Below are 26,442 nucleotides of genomic sequence, written 5' to 3'. Positions count from 1 at the left end.
CTTCATTCTGTTCTCTGCTGCTCACCTATGCTGCCAATTAAAATGAAAGAGCAAAGGAGTACACATGAAATAAATTATTAAGTATCAACTGAAAGTTTTCTTCTGCAGTTTTCTACTGACCAAAATTATCAGAGAATTAAAAAATATTCTGGTCCCAAAGTAGAGCAGATTCTGATGACTGCTCTGAAAGATATCATTTACTTTTTAAATTACTATTTCCTTTTTTTTAATTTGATTTGCAAACCAAAACCTTCTTGACACTTCAGCCTTCTCTGAGTTTGCTTGGGCAAAATACCTTTTATTCCTACTGGATGCAATGTCTATAACCACTGTCAGTATTTTAACAGATTTTAGTATTTATAAGCTACAGGCAGTTGATTTAATTATTGGAAGATGATAGTGTCAAGGCTAGGAAGAAACATATATCTATATAATCATCAAGTAGAGACAAGCTGGTTTTGAATTGTGTCCAGTTTTAAAAGCTATGGTTATAAATAACAGCAATTAAGTTTAAAAAATAGAAACAGTGCATTTCCAAGGAAAATCCTGATTAACACTGCACTTAAATGATGAGCTTTCATCTTCAGTGTAACAAAATCTGCCTGAAGTGCTCTGTCAAACAGTAACCCTCTTATGCATACAGGGTGTCCATGAAGATAAGAAGTCATTACTCAGGCAAATTCATCCCAGATAAAATTCCACTAATTTCAGAATAATTTTAGTAATTATTTATTATATGTTTGAATTAAACATTCAGCATGGAACTTACTATGGAATATTCTCCTATATTGTCCAGAAATAGGCAATAAATTTTGGAGCGTAGAGGAAACACGCCATTATAAGTGCAGGATATACTATGACAGTTAATATACAAGGTATACACACATCAGAAAATGAAATACTTTCTGAAGTAATTTCCCAAATGCATACTATCATTTCTGAAAACTTTCCATTTTATTCAATAACTCAATTTTAATGACTCATATAGTAGTAGAAATAAACATCAGCAAAGAATAACTTAAAAAAAAAGAAAAAAGATACTTAATCTCAGCATCTTATTTTTTGGGACAGCTGGGACAGCAAGCACCGCATTAAAAGGACTTAGTTTATAGCATGAGTAGAGAACACACTGTGCTATTCCAGTTACATATGGTAGATGGTGCGTGAGATTCAATCACAAGTTCAGGTACGCCAATTTGTTTTTAAGTCTAATAATAAAAAATTCAGAAAGGCAAATCTTTTATTTTGCTATCTCGAATTATTCTTCAAACTGAAGTCAATTTTTGGGCAAAAAAATTTTTTTCACCCAACCTGACCATGACTGTTGGTTGGAGATAGATTAAAGTGATTGCTAATTCAAAATAGCAAATGAAAGAGATTAAAGATTTCTGAAACAACACATCACTTCATACACTTACAAGACCTTTCATATTGCTTAGAAAAAATGAATCATACTGTCTTAAATCGCATGTAAATGGGCGTGTAATGAGTTATGAGTGGAGTGGGCAACATCTTACGTTGGTGGCTGGTAAGTATAATTTGAATGTGAAATTATAAAATTTCGTATTCTTGTAAGTTAAGAGTTGTAGTCAGAGACATCTGTGTGCTTTTGTTTTGTTCAATGTCTCTTCTCTCTTTTGAACCTTGTAATGAGTACTTTCTCATGTAGATATCTTAAGAAGTTTGGAATTTTTAAAATCAACCAAAAGCCATTCATTCTTTTTTCCTATATTTTTCTGAAGCAATAAATACTCTCAGTTAATTCTCATTACTTCTATTTTACCATTAGTTTCCTTTTAAATATTTCATGGTTAGAGATCCAAGCAGCAACTTTACTAATTTCTCTTAGTGTGAAATGTTATGTTATGCTAGCTTTTTAATTTAATATCTTCGAATTAAGAGAAGATATACAGATTGGTTTTATCCATCTGGAAAACTAACACTGAAAACTTCTAAATCAGATATTCTCTATCTTGTTTTTGTCCTTTAGATTTAAATACTTAGCCTAAATAACATTCAGCTAGTTTGTACTGAAAAAAATGCTAAGTAAAATGTTCTTCACTTTTCTCTACATGAAAAAGAATATGAATTGGCAACACGTTGGTAGGTAGCACAAAGGAAAATTATCTTTTATAGTTTTTAGGTTTCTTTTTCATTCCATTATGGGCTATTTTGGCAGCAGTTTTTGCATATATATACTTTCATATGTATGTACAAGTACACTATGCTTTTCTGTCTATGACATAGCTAGGACCACTCAGCAGAATATATTGTACTTAACTGTAGTATTTTGCTAAAAAATCCAATAAAATTTTATTATAACTTGGAGACCTAACTCAATATCCTACCAGAGAGCTAGGACTTGCCCATTTGCATTTGCTTTTCATTTGAAGAAGCTTGATGTTCACGCTTGGCAAACAACACTGTAAATTAAAGTCTCATAAAACGTTCACATTAAAAAATATTATATTGGATTATTTTTCATATTGATTGTGTATTCTATGAAAACTAGTATTCTATACCTTTTCATGAACCTTTTGCCCTGGCTCCATTCCTTCAATATGTTCTGATTCAGCAGGCCCTTCACCACCTGCAATTTTCCTTTGAATGTGTGCATTTTGTTCACGCAAAGCTACAATCTGCAAGAGACAGAAAGTAAATGGTCAATATGTATAAGAAAACCAAAAATCACTGAGAAGGCAATCTGTTGACATCTGTTGACATCTGCAGACAATCTAGTGACATTATGATACCAAACTGGCCATTCATAGCAGCTGCATTATTAGGTTGACACATTCAGGGAAGTGGAAAAAATGATTAAGGACCATTATGGATATAAAGGAACCAATAAATGACTGGAGATTCAGTGTTAAGTCTTGTGTTATCTTCTATTTTTACTTTGTACTAATTTATTTTTTAAATTTCCACCTCGAAACATGGAAGAACTCTTGGTTATAAATTAGGAAACTGATAACTGCAAGGGTAAGATTAGTCCTTTTGTACTGAACACAGTTGACAACAACATGGCATTGTAGGAGCACAGGGACAAAAAATATGAATCAAACATAAGTGATGTAAAATTGAGTGTTAGTTTTCTCAACTTTTCACCAGTTAGTAACTGCAACACGTATTTTAAGCAATATTTGATAGGAAAAACATGTAAATAAAGTCTTTTAACACATTTTCAAGTTGTTTTTTATGTTAAAGATATTGCTTTATTTATTGGTAGTGGTATCGAAAATCTCACTCATTGGAAAATAAGCTGACTTCTCTCTGTACTATTCTGTTTCTGAATGGACAACATGAAACTCAGTAGTACTGCTTCTGAGAAATATGCGCATGCCTAATCCTTATATTTATGCTTTTATGTTTACAATATCCAACTTAACCTCTCAATTACAGAACATGTTCACAGACAGTTTTCCAGGTATCTATGAATTAATACTTATTTACTTATACTAATACTCATACTAATACTTATAAGGCAGTAATTCTTGATGTAATTTTTGGTGGATTTCATGCTAACTCTTCTTTTGGAAAAGGATAATGGTAATATTCTAGAGAATGGAGTCATATTTGCTAAAATTAAATAAAATGCATTTAAAAAATAAAGGTGCATAAATAGCACTGTTGTGCAATTATTCAGAACTATATTATTAATCTTGGATTCAAGTCCTAGTAATACCTCTTAAAATATGAACAGACATCGCATTTTTTTGTCCTCAAATAATCAGATTTCTTTTCTAAATGACCAGTTAGGTACCAGATAAAACGGAGCCCTTCCTGCTAGACTGTAAGTGTTCTGACATCCTTAGGGAGAAGTGGTATCTGTATATTATCAGAATATTCTGAGTACTTTTCCTACCCATAACAATTTTTGCTTGAAATCCTGACCTGTGACCCCAGTACAGAGCTAAGCTTAACCCTTCAGCATTTGCTATTATCCATTGACTTAAGGCACAAAAATTACAATAGCTGAGCTGAAAATCTTGAACTTATCTGTCTTGCACAGACCAGGATAATGGAAAAGCCAATGTGCTAAAAGCTGATATTAAAGTGGTTATCTGATCTCTTCTGTAAAAATTGGAGGCAAACATCACCAGCAGGACCTTCTGTGTCCAAAAGAGATTGGATAAATGACATGCATATCTTTCCTCCTGACTGAAAATCGATGATTATCTTAAATTAGATGCTTCCATTATGATAGCTAAATGTTAGAAAAAGTAATTCCATCAAAACACTGAAGAAATTCCGGAAAAAAATTATGGAATAAAGACCATGCCTGTGCTGTGATAGTACATACGAACCTGATCCTTCTCACTCCTCATATGCAGTGAGGAAGATTATTTCAGTTAACTCATCAGTGTATATTTTCCCTCTTGCAGTATGTATAACACTACAGATGAAAACATAAATTTATGTTTTCAAATACATATGGCCCATACATAAGCTAAATAAAGTCCTATTGTAATTTTTTAAACCGTTGCATAATCAATTTCTATGTTGACTTTTTTCCCCATATTTTTGCAATTTAAACTGCATTTAAAGCCATCTGCCAGTGAAGGATTGAAAGACAACTGGTGTAATCATCTTGCTTTAAATTTGCTTTCCATTGAACAGATGCCTACAGCATGAAGAGAAATAAATGTATTTAAATTAATTAATAATCGCATAAGGCTAAAACATCAAAGGCATTTCTTTTTGTAGGATTCTTTATCATATTTAAAATAAAAAATACTTTTATATTAATTATTTTTATTTTTCTCCTTTGGATTTATTTATCATTCAGTTTACTACCATTACAACTCATTAAATATAATTTTTGTGGATAAAGGATAAAAGAGGCTCTAAATACATGTATACAGTGTTAGATTCTGTACAACAAGTAAGAATTTAGATCACTTAAAGAATGTAAGCATTAAAGGAAGACAATTATTTTAAGTTGTTGGGTTTTTTTTACTACTTCCCCTACCTTAAAGTACTGAACTTGTTCCTTTGATCTCTCAACACAAATTTGTTCTAGACAATGAAACTTGCTGACGCCTGTTTCTTTTAATTTGCTGTGTTTGGCAGATCTAAAAGGCTAAAAGACTTTTTTAAAAATTTAATTTAGTGCAATCAAAAAGATGTTTATTTTTGCATGGGTGGTATGCCAAACTACTTGTGACTATATTGTACACTTACGTCTTTCAGACAATAGGGAAATTCCCTACTTGGATATCTTCCTACATTATTATAACAGCCTACATTTTAAAAATGTATCATATTTCAGTCTACTGAGAGCATAATTCAGATTCCCAGTCCATCTTCTGACTCTGCTTCAATTTTGGCAGGGATAAACCTTGTTTGAAGGTTTAATAAATGGTAATTTCATATGGATTACCATAATTGAGTGCAGCACATGGAATAAAGGATGCTTAGAGACCGGTGTGGTTTGCTTCTCCCTAAATGGAAATTTAAATCCTGATTCATACATATAAATGTACTCTTTTCATGTTATGTTTCTAATTTGTGTTAATCAGAACACAACCTTTCAGAAGCCACTGCTTAGACAGTTCAGAGACATTTAAATGAGGTTAACTGATTTAAATTATTTAATTGTACCATAATGTAATAATGACAGAATTTGTCATTATTACAATTTTTTTAAAATTAATAGAGCTGAAAATGCATGCACATTTTCTTAGAATTTTATATATAACTTCTGAAAAGAATTATAATCAGCCTTTTGTTTCATCAAGGTCTTGTAATAACAACACGCTCTATTTCTTTCACTTTTTTGGTGGAGGAAAAACACAACATGGAATGCACGCCTGCAAAACCTCTTTATTGAAAAACAAATTGATCCTTTTGTGAATCATGATATAAACCAGACATTTTGAAAATTTTCACTGGGAGGGAAAAGGCATTTAAAAACTAAACAGAGACAATTTATGTGTTCCTCAGGGTAGTTTTTAGGAAGAATGGAACTCACTCAGTGAGGGTAATCTGAATGCCTACTGTAGATTGTGTGCACAGGACTTACAGAAAAATGCCCAATATGTAAAAATATTGATTATATTTATTCTCCACTAAAAAGATATCTTTTAATAATCCTGTTCAAAAGAGACTTTCAATATTTAATTAGAAAATCACCTGGATAGTTACAGATTTTGCTGCAATTTTAATGACTGTCAGTTGAGATGTGACAGACTTGGCTACAGTACTTTAAGATATTTGTGACTACATCTTCTCAGTCTGAGTGTATTTGCTGAATATCAGAAACAGCATGAGTAAGTCCAGGAAAGGACATTCAGAACTTTGCACTTCAACACAGATTTATATGTGATGCAAGACTAGGAATAGTGGCATCCAAGTCACATAAATGCTTTCTCTGCTACAAGGGCATGGTTTGTTATAGTTTGAGAATTGTACTTGGAAAGAACTGCATTTACTCCTCTAAGAGATCATGTCTGGTTCTAAGGCTTTACAGATGGACTACCTAGAAAAGTATCCCTATCACATTGTTTGCCATGATGCTTACCTCCTTGCAATCATTAATTCACTTGTCTTCACAACTATTACAACAAAGGGAAAACTGAAATACTAGAGGCGCAAATACTCAATAATTATGCTTATGGATATTAAGAACATTGTTTCCTAGGAAGATGGAGGTTAACTGATTCTTCAAATTACAGAGGAATTCTCTTGCCACAAGTATAGAGACAAATATTTTAAATTTCTCAGCAGATTGCTCCAGTCAACACACAATTTACAAATGAAAGGCAAAGCAAATTGACACAGTGCTCTCTCAGAGCGTTTCCATCCACTGCATTCTTGCTTATACTCCTTTTGGTCCCTCATTTATACATCATTTGCAGCCTCAAATATATACTCAGTATACACTTCTCTGTATATTCTTTCCCACATATTCAGATCATGGAAGAAATCACTGTTATGTCTGCAAAACAGGGAGCTCAGGAAATTCCAAGCAGGAACTCTTCAAAAATGTTATAATATTATGTGTAGAATTACACTAACTGGTACAGAAAGATTTGAATGGACATCTCCCTTTACAGTACAGTGGCAAGTGATTTGAATGAGCCATTAAATTCTTCTTATAAATAAAAACATTATTAAGATTTTTAAAATTTCTTCTGGCCTGAAGACTAGCAATTTCTAGGCCTCAAACATACAGCAACTGAAAATCCTATTTTCAGTCATACCTAAAAGGTACATGCCTGGGGGAAACCCCAACTCTCATTAGGTAAATATTGCCCATGTCTCTGTGCACTTGGTTATGTTATGTTGCAGGAAAGGCAAAACCTCAACCAAGCCCAATAGTATTCTATCAACCATAGCAGTGGATCTTGCTGCTGGGAAGAGGCCATGGGAGCTCTAGCACTAATCCTGCGGCCCACATTGGAGGGACTGAAGATCAAAATGGACTCATCTACTACAATAGTGAGAAGAGAGCCTTGGGCATTTGCCAGATGAGCCAGTTGCACGCTGAGATGGTCTGAAGAATGACTGCTGTGAGAACAGTGGCTGAGTGGCCAGAGCAAGCAGTGGGAGCCCAGGCTGGCCCGCCTCAAGGCTTGAGGCAGTGCCAGGTCTGTGTTAGGTCTTTGACATTTCAAATCCACTTCCACTGTCTACCTTTTGTCTTAATTAAGCATATTTTGCATGAAAGAAACCACTTCTAAGTTACATCATTCTGTCACTGTTGGCAGGTTGATGGAGGAACCCTTTCATGTGCCAGGACACAGTGTGCTCCAGATAAGATGCAGCAATCTTGGCAGCTACAGCCCTGTAGGAAAACTACTGGATCACAGGTGCTCACTGTGCAAAGCAGAGGTACCAGACCAGCACCAGCTGTGCTGAACAGGCACACAAAGAATTAGCAGCTTGACTGTACTGCAACAATACCTATCTGATCTCTGTACCTACAACTGTGATGGAGTGCACCAGCTTCGGCGGTTTTGGCAGATATCACTCTGATTCCTGCCAAATAAACCCTCATAAGACTTATTTTTTCCCTATAAAAACTTACATACTAATAACTATTACACAACTGTTTACTTGATCTACTGTTTGTAAGTTTCTCACAGTGTCATAAAGACGGAAATATTTTTAATTATTTCCAGAAATAGGGGAGATTGAGAGAGTGGCAATGTGAGGCTTCTTCTCCTGGCCAGTAGCTTCTGTTTTTACAAAATATCATTGCAATGGAAGTGTTCTCTGGCAATATGGGTAGCAATGTGCTGTGGAATGAGAAGTATCTTAGTTTGAACTGACTTTTAAACTAACTGGTTTTTAAGAGATTACATTCCATAGAATGACATGATTTACTAGACAATCCACGAATCCCAATGGGCTCAATTTTTTTCTTTTTTTTTTATGTCAGTCAAGGGAAGAACCCAAGCAGTTTGTTTCTCTTTGAGTAACTAACAGTGATGAAGTGATACTAGTGAGAAAGTAATTACACCAAAACAAAAGAAAACAAAATAAAAACAGAGGGAAAGAGCCTGGGTGTGTCTTAACCACCTTCTCAACATTCTTTTACAAGGCAACAGCAGCTCAAAGTGAGTCACAAGCTTTCTCTAATAGAAATTTCATATCACCATAGCAATTTTGGTAGATGGGATTAAAGAAGGGAAATGAAATCTCAGACGGCAGATAGCAATTACTTTTTCTCAGTAAACATGAAAATATTTCCAGCAAATAATAGGAAACTAGAAAAAATTATACTTTATTCATTCATTGTAACCAAACCTGAAATTTTGTTTTTGTTGCAGAAATTGTTGGAAATTATTGTATGACTTCATCTAAAATCTCATCAGTTATGAGCATCCTTTTAACAATGGAATTTAAATCTTTCATCTAATTTTGGTCTCACAGACAAAAACCATTTTACTTGGTAAATGCTCTTTGAAACCTCAGTTCAAATAATTCTTACTAGTTAATAATGCTAATTGACAGTTTCAAGAACTAAGAGTGAAATAAATTAACTAAAACACTGGATTTTATTTTCCATTATGACATGACTCTTTACCAAGAATCTCAGGATCTGCAATACATATCCACACAGTAAAATGTAGAGCTCTAATTGCATGGAAGAAATTTTGTAGTGTTTTTGAAAAGTTGTGGGGTTTTTTTGTTGGTTTTTTTTTTTTTTTAATTTTTAATCACAAATATTAGCTACTCCAGTAATTTTGTTTAATCCGTTCTTCTCCATGCTTCCTGGCCATATAGTTCTAATGGATTCCACTCTATCTTTTTTATTCCAGAAAAACTGTTCTGCTGCAGTCAACAGAAAGGAGACAAGTAAGATTTCTCTTCCGTAACTCCTCTCTATCCTATGGATCTCCAGGCCATTTTCCAAGGAACAGAATCATTAAAGATGCTGAAAACCTTGTTTTTCGTGCAAAGCTGATGAGAGGTTTTAGGGTTGGTCTTGAGTAAAAGCCCATTATCTGGCACATCTGATTTTTTTTTTAACTTTTTACCATTCAGCTACTTAAATGAATCAGACAGACTTATAAATTGAGCATTTGTAGCATTTTGAAAATTCACTTTTAAAATTAGTTTTTGTACCTGACTGACAACATCAAGGTTTACGTTATATTTGTCTGCATCTCAGTATATTTTCTTGCTCTTTAGATAGTAAGCTTTGCAGAAAATTTACACAATTGAGCCAAAAGGTATCCTGACATGTCAAGAAAAATAATACTTTATTCAAAGAAAAATACTGTAAGACTTATGACAAATACATATTTTCAACATTTTTACATCATAAATTCTTCTCTTTCTTCCTTTTTGAAATACTGACCTATTAATACTGCTGTTTAGATTTCATTACTATGGACAAATCCTCATGAAGATGAAATCGTTGTGAGAAAGTCTTTATAACCCATGTTGATTAGACAGTGGTAGGCCTAATGAAAATAGATATTATTTTGGGTTTCTGTGATATGCAGCTTGAAAAAGGAGAAAATGAGAGAGAACCTATATACTTGTGCTTTTTAATGGTCAAGTGTTGTCCTATCATTAGTAGAAAGCCAGCATGTGCTGGCTAATGCTGCAAGAAAATTTATGTTCAGATTAATGCAACAATTTTCAAGCTGATCAGAGGGACACTGTAAAAGATAGTTAGCTTAACAAGTCAAGGGGGGGTCTGCACCTTATAGTAAAAGTGGAAGATCATATAGTCATACACTGAGATCCAGCCCTTGATTATGCTTACTTCATAGCTTACATCCTCTGTTATTCAAGCTTTGTAAAAAAAAAAAAAAAAAAGCTAAAACATCTTGCTTCTCCTACTTCTTGTATGTCTGGTTTATTTAATCCTTAAAATCTTGATATAGGTACTGCCTTCTGTGACCCTGCTTGTATGGCTGCTAGCATTTTCAAGCTGCTTTTATATCACTCAAATGCAAATGCAGGATGACAACATGCAAAAAAGATTGGAGATGTTCTGAATTAGGAAGATTCTTAAATTTAACTGAGAATATTAACCATACTTGCGATCCTTCACTGTTGCTGGTTTGTACTCACAATACCTACTAACAAATCGAAGGCGTCAGTGTTTTATCAATGTATCTATGAGGGCATTTTTGCATAGGACCAGGATTCTGATGTCTGGTGACACTCACTGCTGGGGCCTTTTGCGGTGAGGCTATGACTAAACTCTGGCTCTTTCTGAATTAGGTTGATCAGCAGTCATTTTGACTTTTGGCTGGTAATAAGGCAATGGGCTTTATCAGTCTCCTTCACTTCATTATGAGTTCTGAAACAAATAAAGCAATATAGCACAATAGCTATGTGCTATTGTGCATGATCTACAGCAAGTACCATTTATTTCTGTGATATATGGGCAACTCTTTGTAAACAGAATATAAAGCAATTAAAGCAACCGTGTAGTTACCATTAGGAAAAAAATCTGTTAGGATTTTTCCTGGATTATTGGGTACATTTCAGTACATTTTCTTGAGAAACCTTCATCCATGACAACAAAAATGCTACTTTAAATTTGTCACAAAAATTGTACTGTGAAACAAGATTCAGTGAGCAAACTATTTTTTACATAGACTAGCACAATACTAACAAAATACTAGAAATATCTATATATACTAGAATACTAGAAAAATACTAACAAATATCAGTTATGTGGCTGTATTATATTGTATATTTGACATTTACTCTTTTACTTTTTTTTTTTTTTGTTTTTTTTTTTACCACGTTCAATGAAATAGTAGCAAAATTATTAGGTTTACATTATTACTCTCACAAAGACAGTTGTTAGGATACAAAATTCACCACTAGTATATGGAATGATTTCCAGCCAGCCAGAACGGAGATTTGGCAGAAGCATTATGATCCTCACTGTTCTGCACAGTGTATGTATTAATGCATTATACAAGGGCTAATCCATAGGTAGTGCTTCCTATTTTATTATGTTAGCCCATGATGTTGGAGATGGATACTGGTGGTATGGCAGTAGAGGTTGAACCTTCCCGCCGATATTCCATTACATTTTGTTGCCATGTGACAGACGGCACAGAGGAGCAGTCTGACAGAATATTGTCTGACATGGAGGTATGAATGAAGGAAAAGAAGAAGGAAGGGTGTGTCACTGAATTCCTCCATGTGGAAAAAAATGGCACCCATTGACACTCATTGATGTTTGGTGAACCCTTATGGAAACCAAACAGTGATGTGAGCACGGTGACAGGGTAGGTGGTATGGATATTTATGAGCACAGCATGCATGCTCTTGTTCATTGCTGTTGAAAATGCATAATGATGGTGACTACGTTGAAAAACAGTGCTTTGTAGCTTCAAATTTTCTCTATCAAATAGTATTATTGTGCTGTTTATATCTGTTCTAGATTCCATGGGACTAGATAGGAAGCATAACTTGTGGAGCAGCCTACATGTTTATATGAACACAGTCTCAATGTGTGTGTATATGCATACATATACATTCACTCAGGGTGTATATATACATATATTTGTACATTCAAACATAATTTTTCATATAAAACATTGAAGAAACATAATAAAAATAATGTGCTTCTAGGAATTTATGTAATTGCTTTTAGTATATAAGCAGTTAATTGATAGCAACCTATGCTTAATGTAAATAGTTGGGCTTGAAAAAAATCTATGGAGGTTAAAATAAAAGTATTTTGCTATTTGAACAGCAAATCCATTTTCCTCCTCTGATTATATTAATCTATTTCCTTCTGAGTAAAAACATCCTTCCCAAAATGAAATTTTATATTCTTTATCTACATAGTGTAATCTAGAGACATTGAAATTGTTTCAACTGGACACATCTGTTATGAAAATCCCACTATTCTGCATGTGTATGCAGGCAGTTTTATTAAATTTTTCCATATACTGTATCTGCATTAAAATCACCATCTGTATTACCAATTGTGCAAAACATGAAAATACAAATGGATAGGATATTACTTAAAATCCAGACCAGAAATGAACCTTAACCCAGAACTATAATTAAAGAATTTCAGTGCCCTAATCTGCATTCACAAGGGGAGAAATTCCTAACTTAAATCTTCTATCTCACAGTCTGTTGAAATTAAAGCACCATAGAATGAACTAAAGTCTCAATTCCAAAAAGTAAACCAAAAGTACCCATTTAATATTAGTTAAGATGTTACTATTTTCAGTGACATTCTCAATGAGATTCTTTTTTTTTCCACAAGTCTCTCTAGCAAAAATCAAAGATTTAGTCCTTACTGATACATTTTTAAATAATTTTTTAATTGTAAGGAACATTTTTAGTAAATTGAACTTCTAAAATGTTTTGTTTTACAATTACTGCAGGAAATATATCTAAATTGATATCAATTCTCTAATGCAGAGAAATTAACTGTGAATTACACAAATAGAAACATACAAACTTTCCAGATACAATGCCATGTGAACTGGGCTATTTCTTAAGTATGGAATGAAATAATAAAATTCTCCTACAGCTCCTTTCTGAGTAATTTCACGTAAATATTGATAGTGCCTATCCAAAAGAAGTGCATCTAATTTTCTTCATCAAAGCTGAAATATTTTTTACAGTAAATATATTCAAAGTAAAATTATTTCTATATTTACTTCCAGTACAGATATATGATGGGAATTTGTTCCACTAAGTTAAAAAACAAACTGATTTCAAAAATCTCATAAGTGTATTTACTTAGATTAGCATTTACAAAGACACTTCTATTCATTGCATACACCCAGCATATGTTCTTCCTACTTCTCTCATATCAGTATTTCACATTTACGGATCTTGCTCTGTTTGTCAATGAAGGAGATCTAATATGGACCTGTGACTAGCAAAATACCCTTGATTCATCTTATTGCAGATGTGTAGCTTTTACCATCATGCTTGCTAAGAATTTGGAGAATACCCTTAGACCTGCAGGTGCACTGTTGTGCTGAGGTGACCCAAATGATACATTTGCTGGTTCATATATTAACTAGAATATTGGTTAATAAATATGAACCTACTGAAGTAGGTTTAAAATTGATTTTAATGACTGACTTGAGTCATTAACATATATTTTTTATTCAATTGTAGCATGTAAAGCCAATTTATGCATTAAAAATTGATTATGGAGAGTAATAGGCATAAAATATAATACTGTGATGTTGGTACACTATTTAAAACTTGTTTTGAGAGTTAATGGATGTAGATGTTTCTAATAAATCATGTGATATATAATAAATATACAGAAAATTGCTTAATCATCCCAAAGAAATATATTAAATAAATAATAAAACCATATATTGTTACAGCAGATCATAAACAAAGAAAAATGGGTAAATGCTTGTATTTTTATCAAGATGAATGCGATTGAAGGTTGTTAAGGATAAAGAATCAACAAGACTAATTCTTGCAGTGATATTATCTTGATCCTCCAAACATGTCATCTGACAAATGTCAAATAACCCTGGAGCTGATACAGATGAAAAGATAATCAGCTGTGTTCTTTAATCTGAATTTACACAACCAGTGCATGGTAAGATGGCACATATTTCTAAGCCTATGAATCCCAAAACAATACATCAAACAGAAGTGAAGTATTTTTTCTTCCGGTGTCTTACAGAAAGGCACTGTGTGCATACACTGAGAAAATTTAACATCGGGAATTAAAATTCTCAGTGTTATCCTGTGTGAAAGCAATGGTGAGCTCTAGAATGCAAATCAGCTAAGCATAACTTCATGGTATGTTCTTTAACAAGTTAGTGTGTTTAAGGTATTTCCTGGCACAACCTTATGAAACCAGGGCCTATAAGCGTTCTATGCCATTGATTTGTAAGGTCCCTAAACAGGCTGACAAACACATGATATTAAATTCAATCTGAAATTATCCCAGAATCAAACCTCATGCTGATTATGAGCAAACACATACAAACTCTATTTATTAATCTCCTGGAGTTTCAGGTGTACAGGCAAACTTATGTGAAATATGCTCAGCTGCACCCTTGGCCCCTGCCAACCCTGTTCTTCCCTCAGCTGATATTTCTTTGTGTATCTTCCTGTGTCGTCTCTCTTCCTTTATTCTACATTGGGTGAGGAACTGGTGATAAATAAATCTGTGCTAGAAACATAGCCTTTTCCTATTCTGTAATTCTGTGGAATAAAGTAGAGGAGAAAACAGAAGAAGATCAATTTATCACTCAGATGTGTTCCTCAGCTTTGGCTCTGTGTCATATATTGATGTATTTGTTTGCTGTCATGGAGAAATGTCAGGCATGCCCCACTATCCCTATTTACTGATGCATATAAAATATTGCGCAGGTCCTCAAAATAACTCCAATAACTGAATTTCAGAAATGTAAATGTTTCATATGCTGATAATTGCAGGACAGTTGTTCTGTAGTGAGCTCTGGACACGATGTCCTATCATTATTTAGACTCAGACTCTCATGGAGGGCACTTTAGTTTTCACCCTGCCCACAGTCCCAGCCTCTCTTCCATTAAAAAGAACAGGCATGTAGCTGGCTAACATAATTAGCTCCCCAGCATGGAGTTACGACATGGTGAGTGTGTGTCATGCAGCATACCAGGATTTATGCACTGTACCAAGCCTGGCAGATAGTGCACTTGGGAAGACACTGCATCAGCCTTTGGCTGTCAAATATCAAGTTATGAAATTTAGTTGTATTTGTCTATCTATGCTTATGAAATGAATCATCTTACCCATGAAATCTATTGGATTGGCTTCTACTACTTCTTCTGTAGGAAAGCTATATTCAGTTAAAATAACCTTAGAGTTTTGGGGAGGCAAGGGCATTCAGAAAGCACAGGATCAACCTGATTCTTGAAAGTGGTATTCACAGGGCTTCTATGGAGCACTGGACCTTTACTGGAGCTCTGTTGAGAGTGTGGTAATGCAAAAATAATCATAGTAAAAATGGACAGTAAAAGCACTGAAATATAAATAGAATATACAGAGTAAATTGCTACTAAATGTACCAATAAATATTTGTTTGAATTAAGATTGGAACAAATTTTGTTATACAAATAGAAGGACAGTCTCACCTTCATGGCAAAACTCTTAAAACTTAAGAAAAGGCATTATAGAAATGAGGATATAACTTTTAACCAAAAGAGCATAATGAATACTTCCTCTGTATTTCCTAGTTCCTTTTCTTTAATTATTTACACACACACACACACACAAAAAAAGGGAAACAGAAAATATATAAAAGAACTGAGATTTATCTTTATAAGATTACATTTTTTTAAGTGAGAGAAGTGATACCTAACTTGTTTTGAGAATGAAATAGAACAACCTAAAAACACTTTTTACAATACACATAAAAAGGGGGGAAAAATGAGAATGCATGTGATTATGTTTATGCTTGTTTTGATGAAGATGCTAATTTTTAAGGAGTGTTTGTGTTACAAGGTTTGGAGGAAACATGGAATTTTTACTCTCCAGTCATCATTTATTCAGAGATGGAACCAAAGCATGAAATAAACCACCAGTATCTCAAATCACAAGGGACCAAGGTTTCATTAAGTCACATGCTTCTGTCAGATTAAAAATGAAGCAGATTTGAAGAGATTTGCAAACTAGATTTCAAACATCTAGCTTTTTGCCTCTTTTAATGTATATTTAAACAATTGCTTCACAGCTGCACAGCAGGTTTGGAGGAACAGTAAATAAAATGGAATTAGCAAATCACAGTTTTCCATTCCTTTTTGTCTTTTGTCATATTCTATTAAGCATTATCTTATAAAACTTAATTTTTTTCTTTTCTTCAAAAACTGTAACTTACAGCTGATCACAGTTCAGTGTGTATACATATACTTAGTGACACATAAGGATGTGCTGTAACAGTACACTGAGTTACACTCAGTTACACTGAGAAGTGCAGTAGGTCTCAGGCTGTTTTGTGAGTGACAGGACTGAAACTGCACTGTGCTCTTCAGTGATAAACCTGTGGCAATGGCATTCAGTCACAAATCTTTATATAACAAAAATCATTACAACGTTTCACAAGTACATAAAATGAAGGATCTGTATTAATTGTGACAAAAACAAAACAAAACAAAACAAAACATCAGTATCGCAGTGGAGATGCTTAGGAGCTTAAATCTGTCATTCTGTTGAAGAATGTGACTCCTCTATTAATAGCAGTAAAACCTTGCAGCAGCTTAATCCATTCATATTAGGGATCTTTGACAGTTTGGAAAATAAATATAGAATGTAACAGTTGTCTTTATGACATATGTTGAAAACAGACATTTTGTACACTAGATTCATGAAGGAATGGAAGGCTTTTCCCTTCAGCTAAGCTTTTCTTAAGGAAGCTCTCAGCAAACGAACACCATATACTCTTTTCTGCTAATCAGTCTTTACTAGAAAGTGGTTTCTTTTAAGGAATAAATTGAAATACATGCATAACTTGAACACACCATTGGTATTTTAGCATTTATTACAGGTGGCCAGATATTAAACAAAAGGGCAAGAGAACACAGCACTTCACAATCTCTCAAGGATCAAAATCACTCGATATTTGGGCAGCTACACAACACAGATCTCGAAAAATATTTCAGCAAAGACCCAAGTTATTGAACCTATTTAATGTGCATTACTGGGTTACCAACAGTACTCGGTATCCTATGCATAAATAATCTAAGTGACTAAGGAAAGTTATGAATGGGAGATTAAACCTAGAGGCAATTTTTTAACAAGATTTTTTTATCACAATACTAAAATACACAAAGTCATTATCTGCTATCACTGTAGAAAAGAAAAAACAAGTTCATTTTGCATTCAGTGTGGTAAAATTTACTGTTGATATAAGTAATATTGAGAAACCACAAATGGAATACTGATGTTTTGTTTCAAAGATGCCAATAGATATTACTTTACTCAAGTCACTATATGAAAAATGCATTGTATTTTAGATCTATTCTGCTCAGACTTTAGGGAGAAATGCTTCTGGCAGAAATGCCTTGCTGCCCTACACGTCCACAATTGTGGTGCTTTGTTTTGTTTTTCCTATAAGACCTTAGATTAGAATTAGCTGAGAGCATAAAATGAAATACCTATTGTAACTTTACAGATTATTTCTTGTGCTTATTTTTTGATCTTCTAAAAAAATAAGACAGTGAAGTATTTTTCAGTCTCTTCAGCTGTTGTGCCACATATCCTAATTCAAACGTGCAGAGATCAAAATTAACGCTGTGGGGCATGGAGTATAAGAGTCACAAAATAAGCCAACGTTGCTTTGCTTCATTACCACATTTAAAACAAGTGCCACAGTAACATTTTCCAGAGTTAACATTTAACTAGATAGTTAAAGGCAAAAAGAAAAGCAATTACATATAGGACATAAAGATTACATTTCAAACTAAGATATTTTAATGATGTGCAACTTTGCAGAGAAAATATCATTTGGCACAATCACCTAGAAATTTAATTTCTGTTAATTAATTAAATTCTGTTAATTTAAGTTAAATTAATTTAACTGTGGTGAAACCTTCACCGAAGTTAGAGCTGCATAAAGTTATTTCTTAAATAAATAAATAAATAAATAAATAAATCATGACCATTAGAATGTAGGTGAGACTTTATGTAGCAATAACATACACTGCTCTGAGAAAATATGGTAAAATGTGACAATACAGGTGAAGGCTATTTCAGATTTGTCACTGGAATACATGCTTTAAGTCACCAGAAGTAGGTACAAGCTATCTAGCCTGGCCTTGCTTTTGTCTTTCAGAAAAAAGTCACTGAACATACTGAATACATAGATACATAGATTTAAATTCCATCAATTTCTGAATGTTGAATTGATAAAATTTTGAGTATATTAGACATTCAAGAAGTGCAAATGCAATTTTTCTCATCAAACTGTTTCTTTTATATGTTTTCTACTGCACAAATAAGAGAATCATGTAGTTCTATGACTGTGAGCCAAATCTTCCGCAATCCCTCCGATAGCTCCAGGAGTTAAATTCATGCACAAAATGTTGAGTAAAATTTGGTAGAAGCAGAGGAAATTCTAAGGCAGCTCAAGACTTTTAAGTAATTCAAATTAGTGTGTAAAGAGGAAAGAGTTTCATAGAACCTTGGAAATTGCGATGTTCATATGTTCACTGAAAAACATTGCACCTACCTTCATATTTTTCATAAACAGACATTACATTACTGCACCATTGACTTTGGCATGGTCTGTACTTCCTGCAGCTTGTACAGTATTCAGCTACAACTATTTGGCGAGATCATGGGTTCTGTGGGACTAGATAAAGTATTGCATCATTTCAAAAGTATTTGAAGGGTAAGCACATGTAAATCTGTTTTTCGGTGATTTATCATGTGATAGTTGCTGATAAAAAGTAAATATTATAAGTATTATGGAATTTAATTACTATAGGCTGTTATCATGCACAGTCTGCATGAAGACTCTCCAGACTGCTGTTATAAAGACCCTTCTAGGTTAAAAATCAGTTGCAGCAATATAAAATACAGAGTTAAATAACTTTTCTTTCTCTTTAAGTAAAAACTATCGCCTTCACAGAATCAAACCAACAATGAACCATTTGCTGTTTTTTTTTAAAAGCTAGAACAGCCAACAGCAATGACTGAATTCATAAGTCAGTAAGTGGAACTGCAGGTCAAGGTCCTTCTCTGTGACCATGATGTGATACACATAAATGTTAGCTACACATGATAGATACACAAGACTGGTGTCTTGAGCTGTCCATCTCAACTGCCCCTGCAATTTAAAATCACTGGGTGTTACAATTCCCATACAAATAAGAAGTGCTATGTGAGACAGTGTTGGCAACTACAGCTGAAATCAGCTTTGTCAGTGTTCTGGATGTTTTTGCACTGTTATGCACGTAATATGCTACAAAAAAACTGTTAACTGGGAGATTATTTACATCTAGTGAAGGAAGCTACAGTCTCCCCTCCCCCTTTCAAATGAGTTTATTTCCAGTGCAAGAACTCATGAATGTCTGCTGTTTCTCACTGTTGCTGTGTCAGAACAACCATAATATAGGAACTTCACAGGAAGGCAGATTTCTACATTTTTTTAATCACTGAATTCTCATTATATACTTAACCATATGCTCATTTAATCGGGGGACTGTGTTCTGGTGTCATTTTGTGTTTAAATACAGTCCTGAATATGTAGTACATTCTTACAACCAGTATGAGAAAATGGATATTAAAAGTAAATACAAATTCTCATGGGCAAGCAAACACTGAATAACAGGAATATGGAAATTACTGAAAAGCATAAGTTTAATTCCTTGGAAACTTCACTCATGTATTTTCATGCATAGTATGATAAATTTTTAAAGCCATGTATTGCCTGTGCATTCACTGAGCAGTGCAGTACAAGAACAGTTGCGTACATTGTGATTGTCTAACTAATTTTGACTCATTTAAATTGCTAATAGTGTGAACATTATATGTGTGAAAATTATCCACTTATTTCTTTCTATCTATCTCTTTTTTATTATTATTCAACTGAATTTCCAGTTTGAAGCTTGAACAGTCCCTCACGGGAAACTGGGATACCAGTATTCTGATTTTGTTAATGGTCATGTCAAGCTTTGCTAATTAAATACCTTTCTAAATTTCTTAGTATCATCTAGAGACAAAAAATTCATAGCATTTCTAAGCATTAGGAGCAAGAACGGCTATGAAAATCCCATTTCAAACTAATTTAATTGTGTATGGTTTTACTCCACACTGTCAATACAAGTTAAAATAATTTCCTTTCAATCTCTGGATAATAAGGCAACGCTCTAAAGACCTGGTCCCATGCTCAGTCAACTTGGATCATGAATGAGAGCGATATGAGTAATGGAATGCATCTCATTCAGTTTCACTGTTCAAAAGGACTGCTTTCTGTTTAGTAAGTGCTAGTATGAGTAACAGATTACTTATACTCAATATAGCATAACAAAATCATTTGAACCCAACTATTCCATGAAATGGAACAGTAAAAGAGGGATTGTATTTTATAGATAAAGTAACTATACTTTGTCTGCCCAAATAAAAGGGAGGATTTATAATATCTTGTTCATAGCTTATGAAAAGGAAGAACTAATACACTGCAGACGCTTTTTAATAAGTCACTTCAAGAAAGTTACTTGTTCTAGCTTGTCATCAGAAAAACAAACGAACAAACAAACAAACAACAAAAAAACCTACTACAGTAGTTTATCAGTAAACAACTACAGTAGTTTATGTTTCACACATTGTCCAGAATTATAGGCATTCCATTTTCCCACGGGCATTTGGTTGTAGTTTAACTTTTTCTGTGGTTGTTTTTAGTTTGTGCCTTAAAGTTCAATAAAAGAACACCAGGAAATGGACATAAACCAAAATAGCTTTCATCTGTTTCTATTGCTTGTCTAACTTACATTAAACAGTATGAGAAGCACATCTCAGGTGAAGATTCAGAATGTGATAGGGGGGGCAGTGTGACCACCTGAATCCATTATACACTCAGGCTTCAGAATTATCTCCATGGGTGCAAAATTCTGTTCTGTTTGTGTATGCACTGCACGTATAATACAGTCAGTTTGTGGTGTTCACACTTTCAAACAAATCAGAATATGAGAACAGTCTGCAAGCTAGCTTATAGGGGAAAAATTTATTGTCTAAATTCACAAAAGTTATACAGCTCCACTGTTCACCATTATATACTGCAATTAAAAGGGATGGCAAACATAAATTTTGATATCAGCCATATACTTTCCTCCTTAATTTAACATACATATAATACGCATCTATAAATGTTTTACTTAATTTAATAGTAAAATGGGGATTCAAGTTATTAAATTTTTTATATTATGACATGTTAGTAGATAAACTCCTTTTTTTCATATCCATTAAAATTTTAGGAATCTGTAACTAGCTCCTAAATTTTAGTTTGCTCACAACTGAATAAATTAGAAAAAAAAAAAGCTTGTATTAATCAATCTGGCCAGTGCCTTAAACCAGCCTTGTTGATCAGCTTACTCAGAATGTAATTTATCCTTCTTTCGGAATGCTTTAAGAAAAGTGACAGGGAACACACAGGACAAAATATTAACGAAATTGAACCTCAAAAGGAGATAAAATGTTTTACATTACCTCCTGATTAGCAGCAGCAAGTTCTTCTTCCAGTGCAGAGACTCTTTCTAAAGAAACCCTCAGTCGTTCCCTTACCTGGAAGAAAAATCAAAAATATCTGCTGTAACATTTCTTCTATCAGTCTTTAAAATTTATATAATCCTTCATATGCACTGAAGTATGCCCTGCCAGTCTATCGGTAAGTGTGTTACATCCTTTCATTAGACATATTCTGCAGTAAATGTTTAAACCTAACCATAGGAAAATGTAACCCACAAAAATGGGTTTCAAACTTTAAATTGCCGTACTGCTGTTCTACAGTTTGCATATAATACTACGGAAAACAAAGCAAGTGCTAATTTTCTTAAATTACATTACGCATAAAATGTTGTTTACAAGCATCTTTTACAAATGAAATGATGAAAAGCAGCAGCAACTGTGTAACACCTCTGAAAACATATTTTTTTTCCTGTTGTTTGTGCATCTTGGCTCAGCATTATCTCATGTAAGTATAGATAACCTAAGCTAGCAATGTAGGCACAAGGTTCCCAGTATGATTAAAATCTGACCTAAACTGAACTTCAGTGCTGTGTGTTGGTTACTTTATCTCTTCTGACCATAAAGGGATCCTATAGCAACTCATCTGCTAGTCCACACAATTCAATACACACGTCGCATTAAGTTACTTGACAATAACCCAGTAAAATGGGCCTAAATTCAGCAGATATTTCTATCACCATTCCCACGAAACCATCCTAGATCCAGCTGATGACCTAAGAATGTTTAAGGATGTAAGGAGTGTTTGAAGAGAAAGTGAATGCACTCTACTAGATCAGCAGATTCCATTGCAAAACAAAACAAACAAAAAAATCAATCTTTCATGTACAATGAAACGTTGCACGTTTTCATGTATGTATAATTGTTTTCAGCTCCTTGACTAATATGGGAGACCCATAAAGCAATGTTTCACTAAAACTTTCATATTTTTTCTTGCGATACCTCCTAGTCTAAAAACTCTTATTACCTTTCCTACTATACTTTATTTTCTATTATTACTAATCGCAGTGGAAGTCAGATTTTGCTAGAAGAGTCTGTAAGTCTCAAGAATGGCAACCAAAGTCATGTTCAGGAAAAGAACACTAAAAAGAAGAAACTTCTTAGCCTTTCTGACCAATGCAGATCTAGTAGTACTTCTGAGGATTTTGGTCCTCTTTACATACTTTAGCTTAAATTATTCACGTAAGTTATTGGAATGCTATAATACTATAGTTCTACAATGCACTAAACAATGTTGCAAGTCTTAAAAGAACAGAAATCATGACTTATAGAGGTACCCATTATGTGCCATCCTGATGGAGTATCCATATCTTCTCTGGGCAATGGGTTCCAGTGCTTCACCACTCTCATAGTGAAGAATTTCTTCCCTATATATATGATATAAATCTACCCTTTTCTAGTTTCAAGCGATTACTACTTCTCCTATCACTACACTCCCTGCCAAAGAGTCTGTCCACATCTCTGCTGTTAGGCTCCCTTTATGTACTGAAAGACTGCAGTGATGGAGTCTTCCCCACACTGAACAAGACCAGCTCTTTCAGACCATCCTCATGGGAAAGGTGCTCCAGCCCTCTGATCGTCTTTGTGTTTCCTCTTCCTCTCTCTCTCTCCTCTTCATATGCTCTCAACCTTCCCAGAGGTTCCTGATTCCTCTGTAAAATGCACTTTCTATATAAATTCCTGCTTCAATTCCCACCATAATTTTTGTCTCTCACTAGCACTTCACTGATAACTAAGGATTATAGTCCTCTCTCAAGAAGCCTTATTTCAACCTTTTATACAGTGCAAGCTGTCATAAAATATTTTTTTTAATAGAGAAATGAGAATCATCTTTCTCACTTCAGTCTTCTTGACTGGATTACTGAAGGACAAGATGATGGAGGAAAATATCACAAGATGGTGACTGTTACTAGCTGATATTACATGCAATAAGTTTGTCCTTTTACTTTACATCTTCCAAAAGTTTCCTAAAATCTTGTTGTATTTAAGCCTAAATGTTTTATAAATGAGAATGCATGTGTTTAAAATATGTTTTAAAATGTTTAACACTTGTGTTTGCTTAGAGGAGTTTTAGAATTTGCAAACCAACTAGGCCATTTTACTGAGGAGGTGAGAGCTCCAAAGGGAGCTGGAATCACAAAAAAATTATCCTTAACCTGTATCACTGTAGAACTGAATCCTAGTGGCTTTTATAAAGACATTTTACAGTTTGAAAAACAACGGCCCTTGGAAATAATAGGCAGCTGTTTCAAAGACAGTGTAGGAGACATTTTTTTACATGACAATTCAGAAAATATAGGTAATTATTAATTTCATTACTCTGAATATCAAGCTATTATGTTCATATAAATCCATGTTTTTTCTTTCTTGACCTTTTGTCAGTTAAAACACAGAACAATATCAGCGTGAAACAAAGACAAAGCTGGAAATTGCTTTGACCTGCCTTGCCTTGCCCTCTCTTTCTTTTCCTGCTTTGCAGCTACACAGTTAATGCACTTTTTTATAATGATTTAAGTAAAATTGCAGTCTGATGGCCGTTATTTATTCTGCAACTATAACATTTTCTAAAGGAACTGAAAGCAACTCTGCCTTGGCACAGAAGTCTTTTTTCTTTCATCTGAGCAAAGAACAACTAATTGGGACTCACATATGCCATGGTGACATAGGAAATGTTGCAACTAATTCTTCATGGTCAACCACGTGAAGTGGTGTTGAAGTTGTTAAAACTGGGGGAAGATATTCATTAAACCAGTGTAAAAGAGAAAACAATGCTACATTAGTGTTATGATTTAAAGGAGAAACCTACTCTACAGCCCAGAAATTGTAACTTTATTTATAATTATTTTTTCTCTGTTCTAAGTGATTTCAAAATATACTTGAAGAATAATAATACAAAAGCTGACTAAAGACTTCAGGTTTTCTCATCCATATTCCAGGAAAAACATACAGCTTACAAAAGACCATACTAATGCATTTGGTATTCATATATTTTGAATATTACTTTAACTATTATCATTTAGTAATTGTATTATTTTTTTCCTGAACTTCATAAGTTCATATTGAAAAAACTTTGAATCTAAAAAAAGCCAAATTCTCTGAAATTCATATAAAAATACACTGCAATTAATTTTGCTTTGATTCCCTCTTCAAATTTATGTTAAAGCAAACAAAGCAAACAAAATCATCTTAATTTCTAACAAATACAAGAAAGCTGTTGTTCTAACTCACTGCCTTGTTAGTGAAAAAGGAGCAGTAACAACTGCAAAATATTTTTATCTGATAAATTTGTCTTGTTTTTTTTTTTTCTGATGATTCAATTTGTTTTCTCCATTCTGGAATTTAAAGACAGTAAGTGAGTAAAAGTAGCTCATAGAAGCAAGTATTATTTTACTCCAATTGTATTTATTACTTCAAAAATGTACTACCTACACTTCATATGGTCCTTCAGTGTACTCCTATTTTCTTGGGCACTAGATGGAGTTTTACTGAACAAGGCTTCACAAAGTAAGACTAATCAGATGTCATTTAATCTATCAAACCATGGTATAATATCTATTTTTAAAGAAGTGATTCCCATTATGGAGCCACAGATGCACTAGAAAAGGTTTGCTCTCCTTGTTACTGGATATATCCAACATGGGTCCAGATGACTGGGTATTCTTCTGGCTTTTAAGTGCAGCCCTATTATTATTATCTTGAAATTTAACATAGCCAGTGTCATGTTAGCACTGCTGTTGGTGCAAAATATCACCCATCTTCCTCTGTCTCTTAGCAACCACTTTACACATTTTTTCTTGCTGTCAAAGTCTTTCTCCTTTCTCTCCATATCTGCAGCCCACAAAGAGCTTTTAAAAACACTTGCACATGCTAGAATTGAATCAATTTTGTTCATAGTGAATAAAAGCTCTCTTACCTACCTGCTAATGAATAAAAAGATAGTGATAATGTCAACATGAATTGGTTGTTTTTGTATTAAAGAATAGATAGGTATACTTTTCTGACATGAATTATCTTAAGAGAACCAATGTTTTTCAAATCATGTAGAATAGTAAAACCCGGTGGTTGCTTTTCTCTGTGAAGATCAGCTGGACATTTTGTCTTAACAAATCAACTAAAAATGAGTTTGGAGAAGTTGCATAAGTTCATTGTTTACAAATGTACGTTTTAAAAGTTGAATCAAAAGTGTAAACCAGAATAGAAAAAAAGCTGCAGAAAAATAAACATGTTCAGACAGGTATTAGAAGGAAATGAAATCTATAGAATGTTGTAAATTAAATTATATTTTTTTCTAGTTTTTGTCCTTCCTGTATTATATATAAAGAACTTCCTAATCTACTCTTAAGCTCAATATCTACTTTAAATATGAAGTTAAACTAAGATTGTATTTTCTGTTCCATGTTAACAATGTCTTTTCATGTGCTGTATTATAAACTATCCCATTTATGTGTGTGTTTAATATACCACAATATTCCATAGTGCTCTAACATTATTTGTACATCTTTCCATTCCATGAAGTAAACCAAGGAAAGATATCAGCATCTTAGCGGCTGTAAGGAGCCTTTGAGACCTGAAGCACTAAGAAGTTTAAGGCTGATTAACTGAAGAGACATTTCTGTACAGACCATCTTCCCTATGAATATGGTGTATTCACTGACAATGAAGGATCTACTACTCATTTTATACTATTTTAATATTACAGCAAACGCTGTGCTTAGTCAGTGAAAAAAAATATATCTGAAACTTAGAATATTTTCCCAGTAAAAAGTTTTAAGAGGAAGTCCTTTTCCGTA

General features: G+C 33.6%; 1 protein-coding gene across 4 annotated transcripts in view; it reads right to left on the bottom strand.

Moving 5' to 3' along the window:
* Positions 1–26,442, bottom strand: part of PPFIA2 (PTPRF interacting protein alpha 2) — a gene marked incomplete at both ends in the record, with an annotated part of 269,483 nt that overhangs the window by 62,533 nt on the left and 180,508 nt on the right. For 3 of the 4 annotated variants that reach the window (XM_079537790.1, XM_079537791.1, XM_079537792.1), the window contains 2 exons: positions 2,523–2,639; positions 21,617–21,691. In XM_079537790.1, the coding sequence (XP_079393916.1) occupies positions 2,523–2,639; positions 21,617–21,691 (192 nt within the window). The remainder of the gene's footprint in view (positions 1–2,522; positions 2,640–21,616; positions 21,692–26,442) is intronic. The other variant, XM_079537793.1, reaches the window with a different exon arrangement.

This window comes from Tetrao urogallus (genome assembly GCF_951394365.1).
Source record: "Tetrao urogallus genome assembly, chromosome: 1".
NCBI classification, from domain to species: domain Eukaryota; kingdom Metazoa; phylum Chordata; class Aves; order Galliformes; family Phasianidae; genus Tetrao; species Tetrao urogallus.
This window is presented reverse-complemented; position numbering and strand designations above follow the sequence as displayed.